The sequence below is a fragment of the Ptiloglossa arizonensis genome, chromosome 9, assembly GCF_051014685.1.
Source record: "Ptiloglossa arizonensis isolate GNS036 chromosome 9, iyPtiAriz1_principal, whole genome shotgun sequence".
Classification (NCBI taxonomy): domain Eukaryota; kingdom Metazoa; phylum Arthropoda; class Insecta; order Hymenoptera; family Colletidae; genus Ptiloglossa; species Ptiloglossa arizonensis.
The window spans coordinates 22,446,115-22,457,741 of record NC_135056.1 but is presented as its reverse complement, the minus strand read 5'-3'; the positions used below and the strand labels follow the sequence as shown (position 1 = coordinate 22,457,741).

The 11,627-nt window shown below is 57.3% G+C and overlaps 2 protein-coding genes and 1 long non-coding RNA gene across 4 annotated transcripts in view; 2 read left to right on the top strand and 1 right to left on the bottom strand.

The window, feature by feature from the left end:
• LOC143151184 (uncharacterized) overlaps positions 1 to 11,627 on the bottom strand; it is a 157,509-nt gene that overhangs the window by 4,600 nt on the left and 141,282 nt on the right. The window lies entirely within an intron of this gene.
• On the top strand, positions 7 to 500 carry LOC143151186 (uncharacterized). Its single transcript, XM_076320079.1, has 2 exons — positions 7 to 275; positions 340 to 500. The coding sequence occupies exons 1-2, from the start codon at positions 59 to 61 to the stop codon at positions 498 to 500; spliced, it is 378 nt and encodes a 125-aa protein (XP_076176194.1). The 5' UTR covers positions 7 to 58.
• Positions 3,963 to 11,627, top strand: part of Retn (retained) — a 71,477-nt gene continuing 63,812 nt past the window's right edge. For both annotated transcript variants that reach the window (XM_076320054.1, XM_076320053.1), the window contains exon 1: positions 3,963 to 5,334. In XM_076320054.1, the coding sequence (XP_076176169.1) occupies positions 5,230 to 5,334 (105 nt within the window). In that variant the 5' untranslated portion in view covers positions 3,963 to 5,229. The remainder of the gene's footprint in view (positions 5,335 to 11,627) is intronic.

Below are 11,627 nucleotides of genomic sequence, written 5' to 3'. Positions count from 1 at the left end.
ATTTATGCATACGGCGTGATAACTCGTACGAAATAACCGATAACTTCGAACGGTAATCATGACGTACGAAAATGAATGTTACAAAAGCAACGCTCGGCGCGGAGAAGCGGGAAAAACGGCAATCTCGAAATTGGACGCGTACACGAGGAAATACGGGAAAAGATTCGACGAAACGTCATCGTTGGGAGTCCTATCGAAGAAACAAATAAAATTGATAAAACTCGTTCGCGAGTTGATAGAAGCTATCGAAAAGGAAGAGACGAACAAACAACAGGGTAGGAATTTTCGGTTTTATCGAGGCTCGGACAAAAATTGCACGATTCTTGTATTTATTCGTAGCGTTTCAAATACTCAAAGTGTCCAACGAAGCGATAAAAGAAACGATATCTAAATTGCAAGATTCGATGAAAATGTACAAAGAAAACGTGAGATCCGAAATCGCGAAACTCGATATCTTGAGCACGGACAGACTTTTGAGCATCGATTACAGTTGCGTGTAATTTATCGATGTACTTGCACGATTTTTACGTTTCATTAAAATACTCCGAGTTGGACGTCGCGGAGTACTCTATTTATTTTCGCGGATGGTTCGGTTTCGCTCGCTACTTTTAACGGCGGGGAAATTCGATTTCGGTTCGAATCGATAACGTTGAACGCGACGGGAAAACGGGAAAGGCGTTCGTCTTGTTCGTGGCGCCCTCGACGGGCAAACGAGCAAGTTCGTAGCGGAATAATTTGTTCGTCCGGCGATAGACGGCAGCACCGAAACCGGTGCGTCGTTGCTCGAATCGCAGGTAACGTTCGAACGGGAGTTCTCCGCGATATTCAAAGTCGAAGAAAGAATCGTAGTCTGGACGCGAAGCCGAAAGAAACTACGCGGTTCTGGATCCGCGCGAGAATCGCAAGGGTACCGCGAATCATCGCTGTAGCTGGATCGCGTTCGAAAATCGAAGGACGACGATTCCGCGTCGAATACCGGTGCGGAGTATTTGCGGGCGGTGGTTACGGGCGGGAAATATTCGTACGGTCCGCGAGGAAGGGTGGCGATCACCGCAGGGCTCGTGCAGGGGTTACTCGCGCGTTTACGATCGTACCGGTCGGCACACGCGGTACGAAGAAGCGTTCCGGGCACGTACCATCGGCAAGATTAACGATCGAAACGGTGGTATGCCCGAGGGGTATTCTCGCAGGTTGGTTTTCCACTTTCATCCCCGGCGTTTGTAAATTTTCGCAGCGGGACGGTGAACTCGGAACGGATCGCGACACTCGAGACGGTTTCACCCTCCGTGGGGCCGAGCTCGAGGAATTCGTTTAATCGGTCGGGCGATGGGTCGTTGCGGGTCTCGCGGGAAAAACGCTGGTCACGTCGCGCGAGCAGCGTTTCTCGATCGGTCCCCGTTGCTGCGCTCCACGAACGGTCGACGATGACGATAATTAACCGCGATTCATCCGGCCGTAATGCGATCCGTCCGCGCGCATCGCTGGCATTTATCAGCGGCGATTAATCGAAGCTTTCCGTGGCCGCGAGTTCGAAACGGTCGGGCGTTCGCATCGACGGAGGCTGGAGTCATTAATAACCGATACCGAGAGCCTTCGTTCCTGTCCCGCGTTAATTCGACGTATCGAATCGAACGACACACCGGCGCGCTCGTTAATCTTCTTCCCCGTTCGGTCGCTCGAAGCGATTTATTCGAGGAAGGAACGACCAGCGCGAGCGGACGAGCGGGCGCGTTGTCTCTCTTTTCCTCGGTCGCTCCTGGCCGCTTTATCGGGCTTCCATTCGCGAGACCGAGCTCGCCGAGTCGCGGGCCGAGCGTTTTCTTCGACGATGCGCCCTCGATCCACGTTTCGTCGATCGACGTAATTTCGTCGAACGGGAGAATCTTTCCTTCGGTCCACCTGAGCGCTCGAGCAGCAATTTTCCGAAAGTTCCGATGGCTCCGGTATCGGTCGCTATTAACGAAAGGTTAACTGCGCGAGGATTTTGGAACACGGCTATAAATACCTGTAATAAAGCGCGCGATCATCAATCTTCGACGGTAATTTCGGTTCGCAGTGGCGACATTTGCCGTCCGGTTCGGTCTCGTTCCCGCTCCCTCGTCGTCCCCGTGTTCTCGCGCTTTCTAGGATAATTAATGATCCCGAAAGCGATCCGCTCGCGGTCGTCGCTCGTCTCGTTTCGGGGCGATCGTTGTTCGGCCGGGTCGGTCTCGCCCTCGCGATTCCGGTCGATCGCGGACGAAGGGGTCGGTCCTCCGTCGAGACGTCGACGCGGAGACGAGAACGAGAACATTCGAGAAGAGGAGCGAAACGTTTACGAAAGGTCGCCAACGGCCAAGGATTACGGACGGAATAGGGGAACCGCGGCTCGATTTGCATAGACGGTCCAGGTGTCGCGGCGTCTTCGCCCGTTCTTCGCACCCGTCGATCTCTAATTATCCGGAAACGGGGGAAAAAAAAAAACAAGAGCTACCTTCCGTCCCCCCCCCCCCCCCCGGAATAACACGAAGGTTCTCGCGCGACAATCGAGCGAACCCGTAGCCGCATTATCTCGCGAATACGGAAGCGACGAAAGCTGGAATTTCCGGTCGATTCGGCTCGCTAACGATGGGGTGGTTGAACACCCCGTCGGGACCGGGAACGACTCGCGCGACGATCCCCCCATTGTCGAGCTTTTTCGCCGCAATCCGCTCCCCGATTTGCACAATAATGGACGCTTCGCCGGCGAACGGCAAATTAGCCGAGAGTAGAGAGCCAGCCAGCCCTCCGATCTCTTCGATCGGCTCCGGAACGGCACTCTTTCCCTTCCGGTTTCGAAGCAACGTTCCTCGCTCGTTTCTTCGCTCGGAGCAGGAAAACTCGTCCCGATCGGCGTCGAGTCCGCTCGAGCGAACGAAATCGTAAATCGCGAAGAGGAAATCGTGCACGGTTGCAATTATCTCGCGGTCGGTCCGCGAGGTCAGAGGGGCGGATCTTGACCGCGCGCGGCTCGACTCGCGTTCGGCTCGGCTCGGCTCGGCTCGGCTCGACTCGACTCGACTCGAGGCGGGTTGGCGCGGTTCGTTCCTACGATCCATATACCCTTATAAAGGATCGCGTTTGTAAATCATAAAATTCGCAGTTTCGCACGGTCTCGAGTTTGCCCAGCCCTTCGTCCCCCCGTTCTTCCCGTTCTCCCCGGTTCCTCTCTCGGAGGTGGAGAACCCTCTCCGCGGGCTGCAATTACCCGCAATTTGTACTACGAGCACCGTATACGCCATCTTGGCCGTATACGCGACGCGGAGCGCATGCAGATGCGCGCGTACGAACGCGCGGGAGAGACGCCGACGAGCGGAGGACGAGAAGCTGCGCCGAACGAGAGACCGGGGAGGAAGGGGAACGAGAACCGGAGGGAGAGAGGGAACGAGAGACCGATCCGTTTCGCGTTTTTCCCCATTTTTCCCGTACGTTTCACGGAAACGCGGGAAAGCGAACGGTGGGTGTTCGATCCGTCGTTCGATTTTCCCGGCGGTCGTTGGTCGATCGTTTTTTTCGCGGTCGATCGAGCGTCGTCGGTCCCGGTGAAACGAATAGCATCGTATCGCCTCGTATCCCGCGTTGAAACGGAAACGAGGGACGAAATCCCGTCCGATCGCGGGTAAAATCTCCGTCGGTCGAGGCGCAGGGGTCGTTATCCGATAGGGTGCTCGAGAGAGGTAGGGGGACGCGGGAGAAAGAGACCGAGAGGGGAGCGTACGGTCGAGGGACAAGGAGGAAAGCCGAAGAGGGAGGTGTCGATACCGGGCGTGACCGTCGGTCTACCGCCTACCGCGACCCGATACGCCGGAGCTAACCGACGGCGTTGGCGTCCCGGGCCTCCGCCCACTGGACGTTTATTCCGCCTGCCTCGCGTCTATCTGGCCCGTCCGACACCGAACGTTCGAACCCTCTCGCGAGTAGAGGGGATCGCGAACCGCGGCCGAGCTTTCGACCGTCAGATCGCAAGGGGACGCGAGTGTGCGCGCGTCAGCTCCGTCTTCCGTCGTTCGATCGTTTCGTCGTCGTTTATCTCCGCTCGTTTCTCGTTGCTCGCTCGGCTCGCGATGTCGAGGAAACACCGAGAGAACGGGACATCGCGCGCCTGAACCACTCTACACCTCGACGATCGTTTCTCGTCCGTGTCCTCGCGTACCAACGCCTCGCCTCTCGCGTCCTCTTCCTTCCCTCTTCCTCTCGGTCCCCTCCCCGTTCCGTTCCATTCCGTTCCGTTCCGTTCCGTCTCTCGTTCGCTCGCTCTCTCTCTCTCTCTCTATCTCTCTCTATCTCTCGGTTCGGTTCGGTTCGGTTCGGTCTCCCCACTCGCGACCGTCCTTTCTTCCTTCCTTCCTTCCTTCCTTGGTTCCTTCCTTCCTTCCTTCCTTCCTTCCTTCCTTGCTCGCTTCCTTCCTTCCTCCCCGAAGTGTCAGTCCCTTTCGGTATCGCGGTGTGCGCGCATTACCATCGTACCGTACGCGCTTCGGGTACGTACGCAGATACGCGTGCGCGTCGTTCGATCGTAAACTTTCCATCTTTTTTCTTGTGCGCCGTGGTGTCCGATCTCTCGCGATCGACGACGACCTCTCGCGTTCGCGACGGAGAAAGCTCGCGCGGATCCGCGTGTGATTGTTTCGGCTTGGTGACAGCTCGAGAACCCGGATCGTAAAGAGTTCGCGATACGAAGAGGTCGAGGAAGCCAACGCCGGGGTGACGATCGACGCGGAACGAGCACCGGACGAGGAGCGGACGAGGAGGACGGTGCGATCGAGCGCAGAGGCCAGGGACATGTACGCGGAAAACGGTGATCGGTCCCGGTGCCGATGATACGCGATACGGTCCCCGGGGTTTTTACCGGTAACGCGACCGCTTACCGACCGAGTCACGGTTGATCTCTTCCGCGACACGTGCGATCGAGCGGCCGGTGGCTCGTCGAAAAAAAACCGAGCTCTCTTGGCGCGCGTTCCTCCCGGACGGTGGAATCTTTCTTTCGGAGACGGTGACGGTGACGGTGACGGTGACGGTGAGCAACGGATCGGAATCGCGGCAGCTTCGCGTACCGCTCTTCCAGTTCCTCCCGCTCGAGAGAATACGCGGTGGTGATCGTCGGCGTGCTCGATCCTGCGAGGAGGGTGTATCTCGTGTCGCGGCGACCGCACTCGCGGTAAAGCAGCCAAAATTCGGGTGAAGAACAGAGAACCGTTGCCATCCTACGCGATGGAAACGAGCGACGAGTATCAAGACATGGGAAATCCCGGAGGAGGGGTGGCGATGGCCAACATACCCATCGCCCACCATCGACACACTCCCGACAGCCCAATGGTGAGTGCGTACGCGCGTACATTTACACACGTTTTCCTCCAGCGACCGTTTTTCTCCTCGAAGGTAAATTCGTCGAGCTCGTCGTTACCGAGAATCCCGAAGATCGCGAAGCGAAGCGACGCGTCGCGACTCGTCGCGACGAGCGGACTTTGGGCTCGCGGCGCGATGGAAAATAACGACGGGCGATCGATCGAATCGACCGACGATGAAGAACGCTCCCGTGTTTACGTATTTGGCTCGAGCCTCGCCGAAAATACAGCGAAACGCCGCCGCGTGCCACGAGCCGCGAGAAGGGCGGCAGAGTTTACAAACAACCTCGGTCTCCTCGTCCAGTCGTTTCGATCGCGGCGAGTCGCTCGCCAATTTTATACGCGCACGTCCGATACCGGATCCGCCTTCGAGTCGCGGATTCCTCGATCGTTCGCACCCAGCTGCGCGCGTACCGCCGAAACCGTTTCTTTATCTCTATCGAGCTCGAGGATATCGCGACTGGAAACTTGCGTCGAACGAAAAAACACAGACGCGTAATTCCCACCGCGTGTTGTTGTTGTTGTTGTTGTCGTCGTCGTCGTTGTCGTCGTCGTTGTCGTCGTCGTTGTCGTTGTCAGTCGTTCTCGTTCCGGTTGTCGAGGCGCGCGTTCACGGTCGATCGGGTCGTGGACGGTCTCGGTCCTCGTTTCGATTCCAGCGAAGAAGCCGTCGCGATAGTTTTCTTCTTTCGTTTTCGAGGAAACGGCTACGAGGTCGCGAACGAGTTTCAAAGTCCGCGTGTTCGTACGGTTCCTCGTCCGATCGACGTCGAGCCGTGACGTCGTCGATATTCGTGAGTCGTGACGTCACGCCTCTGGCTATTAGCGGCAAACAGAAGCTCGATATCGATCGGGCGTAAGTACTTTTGTTTTCCGGGCGAGCGTTGACGTCATCGGCAAAGTACGCGCAAAATGTCGTTCGTTTGCCGAGCAATTTCAGCCGGGTGTCGCGCCCGATCCTCGAGCCCCGTTCGACGAAAATCGTCGATCGCGAACCCGATAAAATTTATCGCGCTCGATCCGCGAACGAACCAACGAACCAACGAACGAACAAGAGCCGATAAATCGCGAACCAATATCCGATCGCGATTTACACCGATGGAAACGTCCAGTTGCGCTCGTAACGCGGTCGTTGACGGTTTTTATCTCTCGGTCGTTTCCTACAACGTACAGGGCCGCGCGTACCCGGGTCCGAGTTTCCATCGGATCCCTTTTCGCGGCTCGCGCGTCGCCTCGCCGATGGATCGATTCGGTCCGAGATCCAGGAAGCCTCGCGCTCTCTCGATCGTTACCTCGATACGTTCGTTTCTAAAAATACCATCTTCGCGACAGCCCCTTCCACGCGTCGGATACGTTTAACGAATTTTACGTAACGCTCGGCATCGATGCGCGTACGGGAGTACCCACCTACCTACCTAAAACGGATCCACGCGAGGGAAAAAGTCGTCCGTTGCTCGTACCGATAATAGCCGTGTAAACAACGACGATAAGAGCGGGTTAACGAGGGTTTCGTCCCGGAAGGTCCTTATCGGTAAATGGTCGCGCGGAGATGCATCGCGAGCGACGTCTCGTCTCGTCTCGTCTCGTCTCGTCTCGTCTCGTCTCGTCTCGTCCCGTCTCGTCTGGTCGCGTTGTCGTTGCGCCAGGAGAGAGGTGTAAACACGGTCCAGCGCGATGCGATCCCTTCTGCGCGCTCGTGCGCGCGAGTCCGTGTCCCACCGGCACTCGATGGCTCGAGTATTTGCACGCAGTGCCGCGGGAGGGGTGCAGCGTCGCGAAAACGAAGACGGAGAGAGGGGTTGCCGGCCAGCTAAGTAAAAGGGTACTCGTCCTTTTGCTCGTCCCTCTTTTTCTTCCTCTTTGTTCGATGTTTCTCGGCCGTCGGGTCCTCGTTTCGTCCTTCGTCTCGGTTTTTTTCCGCGACTTTGGTTCCCTTCGACTCGCGCCTCTTCTCGTCCTCGTTTCGATCCTCCGGCGATCGTCCCGAATCGATGGTTTCTCGACGAAAAGAAGAAAGGTAGAAAGGTGGAAAGGTAGAAAGGGAGAAGAGCCGGATGAAACCGCGAGAACGGAGATGTGCGGACGAACGCGAGAGAGAGAGAGGGATCGAGCGGAGGAGCGAGAAGAAGGGAAGGGGGTCGGCCGGGTTCGACGTCGGGCAAACGATGTGCAGAGCGCGGCGCAAGGGCGGGGATTCCCCTTTCGGCCAATCGGATCGAGCAGCGAGTGCGCTCGCTTACGCCGCTGGCCTCGCTGTTTCACCTGCGGACGCCATGTCGTGACGTCGCGTCTCGTTACGCCGGGACCAGGTAAAACGTGTGCGGTACCATCGTCGTGGCAGTGCCGCGAACGCCACCGTACGCACCGTTCCGAGCTTTTATCAACGAAATATCTCCTTTTCGCGAAACAGAGATCCCACGTTTCCTCGATCTCGACGGACGGTGTCGAAATTTCTCGATCTTCCCTCTCTCGACCGAGGTTCGATCGAGAATCTCCGCGTCGACTCGAGAACGTCCTCGACGCCGAGCCGCGCCGCGCCCGAACGCTTCGGTGTTTCTTTTTTTAGAGGCCCGGTCCTGCTATTCCCCATTATCCTGCTCGAGAATTGCGCCGGGCCACGGTCCTAGCCCCGACTCTCGAAGGGTTGCGAACTATTATTCGCCCGTTTTACGATAGCCCTATAAAAATCTCGTAATTAGATTTCGAAGGTAATATCCTGCCGGAGCTCTCGACCCTTGGACGAGCCCGGCCCGTAGAAAGACCGAGCTCAAAATTGCAAACGCCGGTTTCTCTTTTTCTTTTCGTTTCGCGGTTGCATCCGCAACGGCCGAGAACTCTCGGACCGCAAGCTGGCTCGTTCCTCGAACGAAAACGCGCAACTGGAACGAACATCGTCCACGGGATCGAACGTCGCGACGATTAAACGCGCGTCTCTCGTGAACGTTCCCGTTCCCTCGTGGTTCTTCGCCGACTCGGAGAAGAGACAATTTCGACGCGAGAGAAAGACCGTTTCGAAATTCGCCGACGAATCGTAGCGAGTCGCGATCGAGGGCGGAGCGAGAGAATCGATAACGATTTTCGCAACCGACGCAGCCACCGGTGCGTGGGCGATTTTATCGGCGCGCTCGGGATTCGCGGACCGCGCGCGCGCATTCCTCGTTGCAGCTGCAACCCGCGTGATCGCGATCCAACGCGGCGAGCGCGTACCAAAAGCCCTCGATGGTGGGGAATCGCTGCCGGCCGCCGGACGACGCCGAGGGGGCGGAGGACCGAACCAAATGAAGAAAAATAAAAAATACCGAGGACCAGCCTGAATCGCGATTGGTCCACGCTCGGCCCGCGGTCACGCCCGCTTTTATTTATGCGCCGAGCCGCGCAGCTCCCTTCGACTACGACGCCGACGCCGACGCCGACACCGACACCGACACCGACACCGACACCGACACCGTCGCGACGCGATATTCTCCGCTCCGATTTCGATTTCCCTGGCTCGCGATGGAAAACGCAATGGCAACCCACCGATTACGATGCACGGCCAATAACGATCGACACGTGCCACCGTTTACTCGGTGTAGCGTGCATTTACGCGACGAACGAACGCGATCCTTTTTCGCTCGAAACGCTTTCGTCCGTTTGTTCGATCGGTAGCTGCCCTTCGTCGACGTTTCCACTTCGTTCGAAAGTATTTATCGCTAGCGACGACCGGCAACGATCTCGGTTGCGTCCAAAACGTTTCATCGATGCATTTTTTATTCGAATAGTCGAGAAACAACGGCTCGGCTCTTTGGACTTTAAAACGGTGCGGCGGCGCGTTAATCGTATTCGAATTCGTCGAGGCGACGATCGCGAGTATCGAGGGCTTCGTATAATCGCGCTCGGTGTTCGGTCGAGCGTGTCGCGAAAGTCCGGTTCGAGGCGCGATCGAACGAAATATCGTAAGGATTACGCGCGCGTCTCGTCGAGTTTCTCAACCGCGGGTCTCTCCGCGAAGCCATCGAACGTTTCTTCCGGTACGAATCGCGAGCGAACCGAAGAAACGGAATTTCGGCAAGGTTTCGTTCGATTTCCGATCGATCCGGCGCGAGATCCGTCCCCGCTCGGGGTATTCGCGAAACGCGCGGAGGGGCCGAGGGGTGGAAAGGGGACGGAGAGGACGAAACGACGTCGGATCGGATTTTCGATAGGAACGCGTTGGTCGGGTCGGCGGGTCTCGGGTCGGTTTGTTTGTTGTCTTCCGTGAGTCAAGTGGGACTCTCCAGTGGGTTAGCACCCAATTGGGCATCGCACCCCGTCCTGCCTCGGAGGGAAAGGTACGAGCGACCATTAGCCGAGACTTATAAGGTGGCTACCGCCACCGAGGTGGTCGTAGAGGGTCCCCTTGGCTGGAAAAGACCCCATGCAGGTAATGGGCCCGGCACGAGCCTACCGATTCCCCTTCGAGGAGGCCCGTATACGCCGCCCGTAAACTCGCCGGTTCCACGGTTAAGCCGATTTCACGGGGAGCGGAAGTTTCCGCGAAACTACCGTTTCTCGCAACGAGCGGTTCTCTGCGCTCTCGCGTTGCGTCCCTTTGTCGCCGAACGGGCAACGAGGAATCGTCTTTCCTCTCTTTGTTCCCGTAAACGCGGGCACGGTCGAGTCGCGCTCGATCGCGTATGGCGTATGGCGTATGGCGTATGGCGGGTGGTCGCGGGTCGCGAGTCGACGGTAACCTCGAAAAGGGAAATCGTGCGTATTTTCGGGTGTGTGCCCCTACCGGCTCTCGGTTGGGATATTTAATTTGAGCCACCTTGCGTCGTATCGCGCGCGGTCCTAAGTAAACTCCGACTCGATGGACTCTCTCTTGCGCGCTCGTCGACGAAGAACGCGCGGAGGAAAAAGGCGAAACGGGTTTCATCGTCGAACTCGTGCAAACACCGAGAGCTCGGAGACGCGCCACGATCGACCACGAACCCTCTTGTTGACTCTTCAACTTTACTCGCGCCTTTTGCTCTCTCTTTCTCCGACGGTTCTCCGTTCGCGTCGGTCCGAGCGAGAGTCCTCCGCTCCTCTCGGTACACCAGCCTCGTTCAGGTCGGTCGGGTCGTCGACTTCTTACCTGGCCGGTTCGTGGAACCGCGCGAGAAACGGAAAGACTCGTTTAATTTAATTTTGTGCGCGTTCGATGAGGCAAACTCGGGAGACGATTCCATCTCGGACGAGAGAGGACGGGGACCGTCCTCGGATCGACGGGGAGTCGCCGCGAACATCGAGCGGACACCGAGCGTACCGCACCGGCGCGATCTCTCGGCTCTCGATCGAATTCGGGATCGCGGCCGAGCATTGTTCCGTCCGGATCGGGATATCTCTGGGAACTCGCTCGCTCGTTGCCGCCCAACGGCTCGCGGTACCGAAGCCGCGTTCCGCGAAAAGGTCGCGGTTTCCGAGTTATTAAAGTACGATGATTTATCGCGAAATAACTTTGCTCGATACGTTCAACGGACGCGAATAGTTTCGTTTGGCGAGGTTGACCGTAGCTCCGTCCGTCGTAGGTTCGTTGGTTCGTTCGTTCGTTCGTTCGTTCGTTCGGTGCTCAGCCGTGTGTTCGCGAAACGTAATGGTGGTTTGCGCAACCGATACACTTTGCGGCCGAATGCACGCGCGCGCGTACGAGACTCGCGCGAGGGATGGCTGCCCCGAGTCGAGTGCCAGATACTAACTCGCTCGTTCGCGTATCATTATCCGCACCGGTGCGGTGCTTGGACAACGTTGTTGCAATCGGCGCAATTATATTTTTACGATCCGAGCCGAGGCTTCTATTCCGTGACTATTAATGCCCGAACGGTCGCCTCGGTGTGCCGCGATCGGGGAGATCGCGTTTAGGTTTCTAACCTGAATACTCCGCATCCGAGAAGGCGATTGTTTTTCTCGGCGTACCGCCGTTTCGATCGGGGCCGATCTCGCGGGAATGCCGTGGAAAAAGGAGCGGCCGAGAAACGATTTTAGCAACGGTAACCGATCCTCGGTGTTCTCTCGGAAATTCGTTTCCATTCTCGAAACTTTTTCCCCGATCTCGCGCGTTCAAGATCCACCGTTGCCGAAAATATCGACGATCGTTTCGATTCGCTTTGGTCGTGGAATTTCACGTCCTGGTCGTCGTCGTCGTCGTCGTCGTCGTCGTCGTCGTCGTCGTCGTCGTCGTCGTCGTCGTCGTCGTCGTCGTCGTCGTCGTCGTCGTCGTCGTATTTTCAAAGAACGTTCAAAAACAAAAGGATTAAAGGGGAA

Excerpts from the sequence above, each read along its gene's own strand:
- LOC143151186 (XM_076320079.1), top strand. The coding sequence starts at position 59 with ATGACGTACGAAAATGAATGTTACAAAAGCAACGCTCGGCGCGGAGAA. Across the intron at positions 276-339 it reads AGAGACGAACAAACAACAGG|CGTTTCAAATACTCAAAGTG; the intron begins GTAGGAATTTTC and ends ATTTATTCGTAG.